Source organism: Oncorhynchus clarkii, chromosome 24 (assembly GCF_045791955.1).
Source record: "Oncorhynchus clarkii lewisi isolate Uvic-CL-2024 chromosome 24, UVic_Ocla_1.0, whole genome shotgun sequence".
NCBI classification, from domain to species: Eukaryota; Metazoa; Chordata; class Actinopteri; order Salmoniformes; family Salmonidae; genus Oncorhynchus; species Oncorhynchus clarkii.
The window spans coordinates 13,567,850-13,582,568 of record NC_092170.1 but is presented as its reverse complement, the minus strand read 5'-3'; the positions used below and the strand labels follow the sequence as shown (position 1 = coordinate 13,582,568).

The window sequence follows — 14,719 nt, the reverse complement described above, 5'->3', positions numbered from 1 at the left end:
TCGAGGTAATTAACAAAAATGATGTTATGATAAATTGATTAGCTAGCTACCTAAAACATTTGAAAAGTATACTTACTTTTGCGTATCCGTTTGGTTTTCCAAATTCGAATTCCGAGTGTTTTGCGCGAGCCAATCAGAACGTTCCATCAATTTCACGACGTGCTACAGTTCACACTATCGTGATCTACCGCCACCTACTGTCTCTAGACAGCGAAAAATATGACATACATTTTTGGACCCAAAATAATCCAATATCTTGATGGCAATGTCTGATTATGCAACGAACCTCTGGTACTTTATGTTCAGCAAGTCCTGAATTGCATGATGTTTATACTTGTGTGTTGTCAGTCCATGTGCTGCCTGGCTGTCTTGTCTATAATAAAGGAAGTCTGATTTTTATTTTATTCAACTAGGCAAGTCAGTTTGGAGCAAATTCTTATTTACAATGAAGGCCTACCCAAGCCAAACCTGTCCTATGGGACTCTCAATCACGACCAAATGTGATGCAGCCTGGATTCGAACCAGGTACTGCAGTGACACACATCTCTTACGCAGTTGTAAATGAGAACTTGTTCTCAACTGGCCTACCTGGTTAAAAAAAGGTGAAATAAATCAAATAATAAAACAATTACACTGCGATGCAGTGTCTTAGATCACTGCACCACTCCGGAGCCCAAAATTCCCTTATGTTAGCTGTGAATTGATTTAACTACCTCTGTTTTTGAAGATAAGTGTTTTTTATATGTGAAAACGAATTGCCTTTAAAATGTGTGTCTGCTGTATGAACACAATGACGATCCTTTTGATCACTGTTTCCTAAAAAAACCTGTCTGGTCAGCACTATTGGTATAGGGTAGCTGCACCTCCAATCACTCTCAATGACAAATAACCATAGATAGAACAACCTGCTACTGTAGAAGCTGCTATAAACCACCAAGTGTTAACAGTCAGTATCTGGATAACATGTGAAATGCTTGATAATGTATGTGATATCAACAGAGAGGTATATTTGGGTGAATTAAATATTGACTGGGTTTCATCAAGCTGCTCACTCAAGAAAAGCTTAAAACTGCAACTAGTGCCTGCAACCAGGTTCAGGTTATCAGTCAACCTACCAGGGTAGTTACAAACAGCACAGAAATAAAATCATCAACATGTATTGATCACATCTTTACTAATGCTGCAGGAATTTGGTTTAAAGCACTATCCAAATCCATTGGCTGTAGTGATCAGAATATACAGTAGTAAGCATATCTAAGAAGTTCCACAGTTCCAAAGGCTGGACCTTATATAGTGTATAAGAGGTCATACAATATGTTTTGTAGTGATTCCTATGTTGTGGATGTAAAGAATATTTGTTGGTCTGTGGTGTGTAATGAGGAGCAACCAGACACTGAACTTGACACATTTATGAAATTGCTTATTCCAGTTACTAATAAGCATGCACCCATTAAGAAAATGACAGTAAAAACGTTTAAATCTCCGTGGATGGATGAGGAATTGAAAAATTGTATGGTTGAGAGGGATGAGGCAAAAGGAATGGCAAATAATTCTGGCTGCACAACCGATTGGCAAACGTACTGCAAATTGAGAAACCATGTGACTAAACTGAATAAAAAGAATAAGAAACTATACTATGAAACAAAGATAAACGACATAAAGAATGATCTGAAAAAGTTTTGGAGAACCTTAAAAGAAATGTGGGACAAAAATACAAACACAGCACCATTGAATCAGATGGCTCATTCATCACATAACCCACTGATGTTGCCAATAACTTAGACAAGATTAGAAAATTTAGGCATGACATGCCAGCAACAAACGCTGACACGACACATCAAAGTATAACTGATCAAATGATGAAAGACAAGCATTGACATTTTGAATTCCGTAAAGAAGTGAAATTATTGTTTACTATCAACGATGACAAGCCACCGGGGTCTGACAACTTGGATGTAAAATTACTGAGCACAATAGCGGACGATATTGTCACGCCTATTTGCCATATCTTCAATCTAAGTCAACTAGAAAGTGTGTGCCCTCAGACCTGGAGGGAAGCAAAAGTAATTCCACTACCCAAGAATAGTAAAGCCCCCTTTACTGGCTCAAATAGCCAACCAATCAGCCTATTACCAACCCTTAGTAAACTTTTGGGAAAAATTGTGTTTGACCAGATGCAATGTTATTTTACTCTACACAAATTGACAGCAGGCATTCAGCACGCTTAAAGGAAGGACATTCAACAAGCACGGCGCTTACACAAATGACTGATGATTGGCTGAGAGAAATTGATGATAAAAAGATTGTGGGGACTGTTTTGTTAGACTTCAGTGAGGCTTTTGACATTATCGATCATAGTCTGCTGATGGCTTTACACCCCCTGCTAAATTGTGGATAAAGAGCTACCTGTCTAACAAAACACAGAGGGTGTTCTTTAAAGGAAGCCTCTTCAACATAATCCAGGTAGAATCAGGAATTTTCCCTGGGCAGCTGTCTAGGCCCCTTACATTTTTCAATCTTTACTAATGACATGCCACTGGCCTTGAGTAAAGCCAGCGTGTCTATGTATGCGTATGACTCAACACTAGACACGTCAGCTAGTACAGTGAGTGAAATCAATGAAACACATAACAAAGAGCTGCAGTTAGTTTCAGAATGGGTGGCAAGGAATAAGTTAGTCCTAAATATTTCAAAAACTAAAAGCATTCACTAAACCCCAACTAAATCTTGTAAAAAATAATGTGGAAATTGAGCAAGTTGAGGTGACTAAATTGTCATGGTCAAAACATATTGATAAAACAGTAGCTAAGATGAGGAGAAGTATGTCCATAATAAAGCGCTGCTCTACCTTCTTAACAACATTATCAACAAGGCAGGTCCTACAGGCTCTAGTTTTGTCTCACCTGAATACTGTTCAGTCGTGTGGTCAGGTGCCACAAAAAGAAACCTTGGAAAATTACAATTGGTTCAGAACAATGCAGCACATATAATAATATGCATGTAAATCTCTCATGGTTCAAAGTGGAGGAGAGATTGATTTCATCACTACTTGTGTTGACATGCTGAATGCACCGAGGTGTTTGTTAAACTACTAGCTCACAGCTCAGACACCCATGCATACCCCACGAGACATGCCACCAAGGATCTCTTCACAATCCCCAAGTCAAGAACAGACTATGGGAGGCGCACAGTACCACATAGAGCCATGGCTACATGAAACTGTATTCCACATCAAGTAACTGATGCAAGCAGTAGAATCAGATTTAAAAAGAAGATAAAAATACACCTTATGGAACAGCGGGGACTGTGAAGAGACACACACAGGCACAGACACACATACACATGATAAGACACGCACTCTATGCATACGTACACATGGATGTTGTATTGTAAATATGTGATAGTGGAGTAGTGGCCTGAGGGAACACACTAAATGTTTTGGGTAAAGTGTTATGAAATGTAATGTCAAGTAATATTTTTAATTGGACATAACTTCCTTAATGTTGCTGGACCCCAGGAAGAGTGTGTAAAGGGGATCCTTAATAAAGAGGATCCTTAATAAATACAAATATAAAAACCCAGCCAGAGCTAGTTATAACAATATTTGACATACAGTGCTTTCAGAAAATAATCAGACCCCTTGACCTTTTACACATTTCATTATGTTACAGCCTTATTCTAAAATGGATGAAATTTAAAAAAATCCTCAGAAATCTACCCCATAATGACAAAGCAGAAACAGGTTTTTAGAAACGTTTGCAAATTTATAGAAAAATATATTTTAAAAATACCTTATTGGCATAAGTATTCAGACCCTTTGCTATGAGACACGAAATTCAGCTCAGGTGCATCCTGTTAACATTGATCATCCTTGAGATTTTTCTACAACTTGATTGGAGTCCACCTGTGGTAAATTAATTGATTGGACGCTATTTGGAATGACACACACCTGTCTATATAAGGTTCCACAGTTGACAGTGCATGTCAGAGCAAAAACCAAGTCATGAGGTCAAAGGAATTGTCCAAGACAAGATTGTGTCGAGGCACAGTTGGAATCACCAAAATTCTTTCTAGAGTGTTCCAGTCAAACATTCCCTGTAAACGGTGATCTCTGAAAGAGGGAGAATCTTGGAACCACCTAAATTCTTCCTAGAGGCCACACTGAGCAATCGAGGAGAAGGGCCTTGGTCAGGGAAGTGACCAAGAACCCGATGGTCACTCTGACAGAGCTCTAGAGTTCCTTTGTGGAGATGGGAGAACCTTCCAGAAGGACAACCATCTCTGCAGTACTCCACCAATCACGCCTTTAAGGTAGAGTGGCAAGACGGAAGCCACTCCTCAGTAAAGGCACATGACAGCCTACTTGGAGTTTGCGAAAGACACATAAAGACTCTCAAACCAACACTGGCTCTGGAAATTAAAATAACAAGACAGGTAACTGGGGGGCAAGTTCTTTCATGTACAACAAGATTAAGACCAATGTGCGTCCTACGGCTGAGCTTGAGTAGGCCTATACTTCTCATTAGTTTATTTTGGACCGTTTGAACGTTGTCCTTCAGACTTTTTAGATTTTTGTCAATCAGATTTTTGGGGGTTGGTACATGTGTAAGGATTTGCCATGTAGTGTTGTATAGAATTATTTAGATATATATCATTGGTTGTATATCATGTTGTATATCATATTTTTCAAGTGCATCCACAACTGTAAACTCATTCAATATACCAAAAGTCGCTAACAACGGGCGAGTTCATTTTCCATTGCCCAGTGCCCGTGATGTCCGGAGTTTATACATTTTAGACATTCCATTGGTCCTTAAGTGAAATCTCCACCCACACGACGCACCGAGACATGCAAAACGAACTTCCCCAATGCAACTAGCATACTTTGCTTAGGAGAGGGGGATGATGGGGGTGCCTCCTACGCTTACTCCAATCGCCTCTCGAAGGAGCACTTCTAGTTACCCAAACGAAACATACACAAACATGGCGACAAGACAGACAGTCAAGATGCTGTCCCCTCTTAGGTTTACAATATATTTGTTATTTTTCTTCGCTCCTGGTACATTTTCCACCACCCTTCGTCTTCATCGAGACCAGCGGTTATTGCTACTGCAGGACAGGGGTTTTTCTACGGTGAACGCAAATGAAGAATGTATCCATGGAATAGGCGCCGATGCGAAACGACGAGCTGCACGTAATTCAAGGGAAGACAGAGTTTCGGGCATGTATCAGCATCGCATTCGGCGGAGTGCAGTCCAACCACCCGTGCCAAAGGTGTATGGACAGGTAATGCATTACTTTTCCAGTGTAACTGAAATTCTACTGAAAGCAGCTAGCTAGCTGATCTCTCGTCAGGCTATCTACAGTTAGCTACAGTAGCTAGTTAGGTTTAGCAGCTAACGTTAACTACCTAGCTAGTTTAGTAACGGAACTCAGAAACCTCAATGTCAGCGATCGTCAACTATATTCAGCTGCGGGACGATTTTTTTCTTGTGTGGATGGTCGGGGACCTGAACATAATTACAAATAATTTGTAAACTGCAAATTGACCGCAAGAAGCCACAACATATGTAATGTTTGACTAAAACATCATTTCAAACCTGGCTTACGTTTGTATACGATCAAGTGTATCTCTATTATATGTGTGAATACTTGAGAACAGATTTCTTAAATAAAAATCACTTGGAGCATTTAATAAAAAAAATATATAAAAAAACTTGGGGCCAAATAAAACCACCCGTGGGCCAAATTCGGCCCGCTGGCCGCCAGTTGGGGAACCCTGCTGTATGGCTCTCTTTGAAGAACAAATAGCCAAAGCCAGGCTTTCGAAGTCAGTAGTCAGTGTGTGATTATCAGTACCACTGTAGCGAGATAGCTACTCGACTTTTTAACACAGACTGTCCCCTTTCAGCATACGATGCCATGGCGGGCGCTTTTCTCCCCGATATAAGGCTCGAGCTACCATGGAAAGCACTGGCATAAAGAAAGCACTGCCTATTCAATGACGTCAGTCCATCTAGTAAACAAACCCTCCGTTTTACTGTCTACCAACAGACTGTTACACACACATGTATTGCACGAAGTCTTTGAATTATCTTCTTGACCAAACTAATGCAGTATTTTTATTTGACCAGTTTTTCAGAAACCCCGTGATCACAGCATGTCACCACAATCACACAGTTGATGACAGTGAACAACAACACAATTCTAATTAGCCAAGACTGCCACTATAGTCTTCCCCATGTGGACATGCTTGCCATATTGGATGGTGGAAATATTGCGAAGAGCCAATAATGTCAGTCTTTGTATATTACATTTTTGTTATTGATTTCTGTAAGATGTTGGGGCTGTTGTGTATGAAAAATCCAATTTTATTGGTCACATACACATGGTTAGCAGATGTGATTGCGAGTGTAGTGAAATGCTTATGCTTCTAGATCCGACAGTGCAGCAGTATCTAACAGGTGATATCAACAATTCCACCACAAAACCTAATACACACAATCTAGTGAAGGAATGGGATTAGAATATATAAATATAAAAATATATGGATGAGCAGTGACAGAGCAGCTAAGATGCAATAGATAATGGATAGTGTAGTATACAGTATATACATATGAGATGAGTAATGCGAGATATGTAAACATTCTTAAAATGGTGTTATTAAAGTGACTAGTGTTCCATTTATTAAAGTGGCCAATGATATCAAGTCTGTAAGAGTCAGGTCACACTGCTGAGTAGCTCCATAATGTGATTTCTTATTTGTTAAGGTAGTCAGCTCTTCAGTATTCCTTAAAATGAAACTAAAAGTCACTGGTGGTTGCACCGCATTCCACACAACCTCGAATTGGAACAGACAGGGTTGCTTATGTGATCAACTTTGGAAATAATTCCTCTGCTGGTCAGATGTCATGGTTTGTTCTGGACAGTCGGTGTCTCTTCTGTGACAGAGGAAAGCCAATATCTTCAGGGATTAAATAGCTTTGTTCACTAGACAGGGCACTCATGGGATTCAGCCTAGATGTTTCTAAAGGTGCTGCAGCGAAAATGCACAAATTGTTTGCCAAAAATGCACAAAAAGGTACTTTATTTGTTTATACATAAATTAGGTTGGCTATTTGTAGCAACTAGTGATAAGCTAGGCTATTTGTAGAAACTGAATGGCTGTTATTTTGGCATTTAAGTTTAAGTAAGCTTTCAGTCCCCCATCCCTAGCCATATCAAAACAAATCCAATGTTATTGGTCACATACACATGGTTAGCAGATGTTAATGCGAGTGTAGCGAAATGCTAACCTATAGAGATATATCCTATATAGATATAATTCTCCCTTTAAATTTAATGATTGTACAAATCTGTATCGGATGTTGTCAGTGTGTGTGAAATGTGGATACAATTAATCAGTTTCTAAGTTTAAGTAAGGAATGTGGAATGTTGGTTTAAAGTTCATTCCTGATAATGAGCTCAAAAGAATGAGGAAAGGAAGTAGAAAAAACCATCTCTGAGACAAAGAATGGCAAGGGGATGGCTGCCATTTTACGGTCTTCTAACCAATTATTTGGTGTTTTTTCGCATTGTTTCTAACTTATTTTGTACATAATGTTGATGCTACTGTCTTTTATGACCGAAAAGAGCTTCTGAATATCAGAACAGAGATTACTCACTTAATAACTGGATGAAGATAATTTCATTAATGAGTCTGAAGCGAGGATATAATGCTGCTTCCAGATGAGGACCAAATCCCCATCATTCACATGAAATAAAGGGGGCGAAGATCATGGTGCCTTGTGAGAATTCGTCTGCGAGTGGGTAACCCGCCTCTACCATCCATTATATTTGCCAACGTGCAATCACTGGAGAATAAACTGGATGAGCTCTGTTCGAGACTATCCTACCAATGGGACATTTAAAACTGTAATATCTTATGTTTCAACGAGTCGTGGCAGAATGACGACACAGATAATATACAGTTGGCTGGGTTTTCCGTGCATCGACAGGACAGAAAAGTTACGTCCGGTAAGACCAGTGGTGGGGGTGTGTGTCATTTTGTCAATAACAGCTGGTGCACAATGTCTAATATTAAGGTAGTTTCGAGGTACGGCTTGCCTGAGGTAGAGTACCTCTTGATAAGCTGTAGACTTTCTTCTTCTTGAACTACACTGTTGGTTAAGGGCTTGTAAGTAAGCATTTCACTGTAAAGTCTACACTTGTTGTATTCGGGGCATATGGCAAATAAAGTTTGACTTGGTTAGACCACACTACCAAGAGTTTTCATTTATATTTTTCGTAGCTGTCTATATACCACCACAAACCGACGCTGGCACTAAGACCGCACTCAACGAGCTATATAAGGCCATAAACAAACAAGAAAATGCTCATCCAGAAGTGGTGCTCCTAGTGGCTGGGGACTTTAATGCAGGCAAACTTAAATTAGTTTTACCTAATTTCTACCAGCATGTCACATGCAACCAGAGGAGAAAAAAAACTCTAGACCACCTTTACTTTACTCACAGAGACGTGTACAAAGCTCTCCCTCTGGAAAATTTGACCATAATTCTATCCTTCTGATTCCTGCTTACAAGCAAAAACTAAAGCAGGAAGTACTAGTGACTCGCTCAATACTGAAGTGGTTAGATGACACGGATGCTACGCAACAGGATTGTTTTGCTAGCACAGACTGGAATATGTTCCGGGATTCATCCAATGGCATTGAGGAGTATACCACCTCAGTCACTGTTTCATCAATAAGTACATCAACGATGTTGTCCCCACAGTGACCGTGCGTACATATCCCAACTAGAGGTCAATCGATTAATCGGAATGGGCGATTAATTAGGGCCGATTTCAAGTTTTCATAACAATCGGAAATCGGTATTTTGGACACCGAATTTGCCGATTTATTCTATTTATTTATTTTTACTACACCTTTATTTAATCTTTATTTAACTGCGCAAGTCAGTTAATTAAGAACACATTCTTATTTTCAATTACGGCCTAGGAACGGTGGGTTAACTGCCTTGTTCAGGGGCAGACCGACAGATTTTCACCTTGTCAGCTCGGGGGATCCAATCTTGCAACCTTACAGTTAACTAATCCAACGCAATAACGACCTGCCTCTTGTTGCATTCCGCAAGGAGACTGCCTGTTACGCGAATGCAGTAAACCAAGGTAAGTTGCTAGCTAGCATTAAACTTATCTTATAAAAATCAATCAATCAATCATAATCACTAGTTAACTACACATGGTTGATGATATTATCTTGCGTGTCATGAGTTGCGTATAATCTGACTGAGCATACAAGCATACAAGTATCTAAGTATCTGACTGAGCGGTGGTAGGCAGAAGCAGGCGCGTAAACATTCCTTCAAACAGCACTTTCGTGCGTTTTGCCAGCAGCTCTTCGTTGTGCGTCAAGCATTGCGCTGTTTCTGACTTCAAGCCTATCAACTCCCGAGATGAGGCTGGTGTAACTGAAGTGAAATGGCTGGCTAGTTAGCGAGCGCTAATAGCGTTTCAAACGTCACTCACTCGCTCGCTCTGAGCCTTGGAGTGGTTGTTTCCCTTGCTCTGCACGGGTAAAGCTGCTTCGAGGGTGGATGTTGTTGTTGTGTTCCTGGTTCGAGCCCAGGGAGGAGCGAGGAGAGGGACGGAAGCTATACTGTTACACTGGCAATATTAAAGTGCCTATAAGAACATCCAATTGTCAAAGGTTAATGTAATACAAATGGTATAGAGAGTAATAGTCCTATAATTCCTATAATAACTACAACCTAAAACTTCTTACCTGGGAATATTGAAGACTTGTTAAAATGAACCACCAGCTTTCATATGTTCTCATGTTCTGAGAAAGGAACTTAAACTTTAGCTTTCTTACATGGAAAATATTGCACTTTTACTTTCTCCAACACCTTTGTTTTTGCATTATTTAAACCAAATTGAACATGTTTCATTATTTATTTGAGGCTAAATATATTTTATTGATGTATTATATTAAGTCAGTATTGTTGTAATTGTCATTATTACAAAAACAATAAAAAAATCGGCCGATTAATCGGTATCGTTTTTTTTGTCCTCCAATAATCGGTATCGGTATCGGCGTTGAAAAATCATAATCGGTCGACCTCTAATCCCAACCAGAAGCCTTGGATTACAGGCAATATCTGCACCCAGCTAAAGGATAGAGCTGCCACTTTCAAGGAGCGGGACACTAATCCGGACGCTTCTAAGAAATCCTGCTATGCTTTCAGACAAACCATCAAAGTCAAAGCGTCAATACAGGACTAAGATTGAACGCTACTACACGGGCTTTGATGCTCGTCGGATGTGGTTGCAAACTATTACGGACCTCAAAGGAAAACCCAGCTGCAAGCTGCCCAGTGACGCGAGCCTACGAGATGGGCTAAATATCTTTTTACGCTTGCTTTGAGGCAAGCAACACTGAAGCATGCATGAGAGCACCAGCTGTTCTGGATGACTGTGTCGTCACACTCCGTAGCCGATGTGAGTAAGACCTTTAAACAAGTCATAGACTGTTCTCTCTGCTACCGCATGGCAAGCAGTACCGGAGTGCCAAGTCTAGGTCCAAAAGGCTTCTTAACAGCTTCTACCCCCAAGCCATAAGACTGTGTTGAACAATTAATCAAATGGCCACCCAGACTATTTGCATTGTTTACCCCCCCCCCCCCCCCCCCCTTTGTTTTTACACTGCTGCTACTTGCTGTTTTATTATCAATGCATAGTCACTTTACCCCTACCTACATGTACAAATTACCTTGACTAACCTGTACCCCCGCACATTGACTCAGTACCGGTACCCCCTGTATATAGCCTCATTATAGTTATTTTATTGTTACTTAAAACAACTTTGAAAATTATACTTTAGTTTATTTAGTAAATATTTTCTTTACCTTATTTTCTTAACTGCATTGTTGGTTAAGGGCTTGTAAGTAAGCATTTCATGTTAAGGTCTACACCTGTTGTATTTGGCACATGTGAAAAATACAATTTGATTTGACTTGCGGTGTAGGCAGCATTCGAGGGGGCTGGATTGTGAAATTCAAGTGCGAAGTGTGACTGAAACCTGTCTCGAGCATCTGCCAGTTGAGATTCAAAACAAACAAGCGAGCCAAGCCTCTAGTCTAGTGTCTCGGTTGTGTTCAGCAGAGACAGAACGTCTTGAAACAGAGCGAAATGCGGAAGTCATACCTGAACTTGTCCAATAGTGATTTTGTTTTGCTAGGGCGTGCCTTACTGAACACGCCCCTGAAGTTGCTCAATCTATCCAGTAAATGGTTTCCCACAGTTCACAAACATCTCCAGGGAAATAGCATGACACACTCTGAAGGTGTACTGCAAGCAGGATCTGGTTCCCTGCCACAGGACACACAGTCAACATATCAAACAGGGTTTGTGCATAAGAACACTATTTCAGTGCCATGGTGATGTTTGGTCTGGCTTGGGGAATGCTTGGCTCTACTCATTTTCCTCATTAAATAGTGGTCATCATGTCACACGTAAGGAGCCTTGATGAATACATTTGACTAGACTTGTCTGGTGCCTGGACTCGTTCTGATGCATGTCATCTAGCCTACGTCTATGAGCCTACGTCTATGAGCCTGTGTGAGCAAGGAGGAAACATATGTTTGCAGTTATGTGTTGAGTTTCAAGAGATTAGGCCTAATGTAGTAGAACAATTACTGTTTGCTAACTGCAGTGAAGTGAGTGCCGGTGAAAAACAAGTGCTCTGGTAAACAATCCTGAACAATCCTGATCATCTTTGATCGTAATGAAGAAATTATGGTTGAATATCTGCAGTTGTATTAGACACCTTGTTGCTCATTCACTATTTCGGCCTATCGGTGTGTGTGTGTGAGACAGCGAGCGAAAGAACAAGCATTGGCAAGCTATACCAGCGTGGTCCCCTTCATCCATTTCATTGGTTTCTTTTGTGTTTGTATATCATTCACTACAGTCTGACAGATCCGTTCAGGACGAAAACCATAGACTAGTTTTTGACCCTTAACACTCACTTACAGTTAGGAGTTGGTATGAATTCACTGCAATTTGCAGTAAAGAAGGTAGACAATACAGATGTGGAAAAGGTATGTCAAAAAGGGCATTTTCAATGCTCGTGTGTGTGCGCTGTATTTCAGCTCACTAGTCTGTCAAGGCCAGATTAAGTCGGAAGTTTACATACACCTTAGCCAAATACATTTAAACTCAGTTTTTCACAATTCCTGACATTAAATTCCTGACAGTAAATATTCCCTGTTTTAGGTCAGTTAGGATCACCACTTTCTTTTAAGAATGTGTAATGTCAGAATAATAGTAGAGAGAGTGATTTATTTCAGCTTTTATTTCTTTCATCACATTCTCTGTGGGTCAGAATTTTACATACGCTCAATTAGGACACTCAATTAGTATTTGGTAGCATTGCCTTTAATTGTTTAACTTGGGTAAAATGTTTCAGGTAGCCTTCCAAAAGCTTCCCGCAATAAGTTGGGTGAATTTTGGCCCATTCCTCCTGACAGAGCTGGTGTAACTGAGTCAGGTTTGTATGCCTCCTTGCTCGCACACACTTTTTCAGTTCAGCCCACAAGTTTTCTAAGGGATTGAGGTCAGGGCTTTGTGATGGCCACTCCAATACCTTGACTTTGTTGTCCTTAAGCCATTTTGTCACAACTTTGGAAGTATGCTTGGGTCATTGTCCATTAGGAAGACCCATTTGCGACCAAGCTTGAACTCCCTGACTGATATCTTGAGATGTTGCTTCAATATATCCACATACTTTTCCATCTTCATGATGCCATCTATTTTGTGAAGTGCACCAGTCCCTCCTGCAACAAAGCACTCCCAAAGCATGAAGCTGTCACCACCGTGCTTCACGGTTGGGATGGTGTTCTTCGTCTTGCAAGCTCTCACTTTTCCCTCCAAACATAATGAGGGTCATTATGACCAAACAGTTCTATTTTTGTTTCATCAGACCAGAGGACATTTTCTCCAAAAAGTACTATCTTTGCTCCCATATGCAGTTGCAATCCATAGTCTGGCTTTTTTTTATGGTGGTTTTGGAGCACTGGCTTCCTCCTTGCTGAGTGGCCTTTCAGATTATGTTGATATAGGACTTGTTTTACTGTGGATGTAGATACTTTTGTACCTGTTTCCTCCAGCATCTTCACAGGGTCCTTTTGCTGCTGTTCTGGGATTGATTTGCACTTTTCGCACCAAAGTACGTTCATCTCTAGGAGGCAGAACTCTTCTCCTTCCTGAGCAGTATGACGGCTGCGTGGTCTCATGGTGTTTATACTTAACCTGCTATTGTTTGTACAGATGAACGTGGTACCTTTAGGCATTTGGAAATTGCTCCCAAGGATGAACCAGACTTGTGGAGGTGTACAATTTTTATTCTGAGGTCTTGGCTGATTTTCCTTCCCATTTTCCCAAAGAGGCAGTGAGTTTGAAGGTAGGCCTTGAAATACATCCACATGTACACTCAAATAATGTCAATTAACCTGTCAGAGGCTTCTAAAGCCATGACATCATATTCTGGAATTTTCCAAGCTGTTTAAAGGCACAGTCAACTTAGTGTATGTAAACTTCTGACCCACTGGAATTGTGATACAGTGAACTATAAGTGAAATAATCTGTCTGTAAACAATTGTTGTAAAAATTACTTGTGTCATGCACAAAGTAGATGTCCTAACTGACTTGCCAAAACTATAGTTTGTTAACAAGAAATTTGTGGAGTGGTTGAAAAACAAGTTTTAATGACTCCAACCTAAGTGTATGTAAACTTTCGACTTCAACTGTACTATAAATCACCTGGAGCTGAATGAATGTGCTGAACCAACTTAACCTTCCAAGGAACGAACACACCACACACACAGCTACACTACAAGTCCAAAGTTTGGACACGCCTACTCATTCCAGGGTTTTTCTTTTGTTTTTACTGTTTTCTAAATTTTAGAATAACAGTGAAGACATCACAACTATGAAATAACACATGGAATCATGTGGTAACCAAAAAGGTGTTAAACAAATCAAAATATATTTTGGATTCTTCAAAGTAGCCACCCTTTGCCTTCATGACAGCTTTTTATACTCTTGGCATTCTCTCAACCAGCTTAATGAGGAATGCTTTTCCAACAGTCTTGAAGGAGTTCCTACGTATGCTGAGCACTTTTTGGCTGCTTTTTGTTCACTCTGCGGTCCAACTCATCCCAAACCATCTTATTGGGTTGAGGTTGGGTGATTGTGGAGGCCAGGTCATCTGATACTGCACTCCATCAGTACTCTCCTTGGTCAAATAGCCCTTACACTGCCTGGTGGTGGGTTTGGGGTCACTGGCCTGTTGAAAAACAGTCCCACTATGCGCAAACCAGATGGGGTGGCGTATTGCTGCAGAATGCACACCATCACACCTCCTCCATGCTTCGCGGTGGGAACCACACGTGCAGAGATCATCCGTTCACCTACTCTGCGTCTCACAATGACACGGCAGTTGGAACCAAAAATCTCAATTTTGGACTCATCAGACCAAATTACAGATTTCCACTGGTCTAATGTTCATTGCTCGTGTTTCTTGGCCCAAGCAAGTTTCTTATTCTTATTGGTGTCCTTTAGTAGTGGTTTCTTTGCAGCAATTTGACCGTGAAGGCCTGATTCACACATCCTCCTCTGAACATTTTGATGTTGAGATGTGTCTGTTACTTGAACACTG

General features: G+C 40.5%; 1 protein-coding gene across 2 annotated transcripts in view; it reads left to right on the top strand.

Moving 5' to 3' along the window:
* The first annotated feature begins 4,902 nt into the window (after positions 1–4,902).
* The window catches only part of LOC139382526 (sortilin-related receptor-like), an 82,205-nt gene continuing 72,388 nt past the window's right edge, over positions 4,903–14,719 (top strand). For both annotated transcript variants that reach the window (XM_071126622.1, XM_071126621.1), the window contains exon 1: positions 4,903–5,286. In XM_071126622.1, coding sequence (XP_070982723.1) covers positions 4,903–5,286 — 384 coding nt within the window. The remainder of the gene's footprint in view (positions 5,287–14,719) is intronic.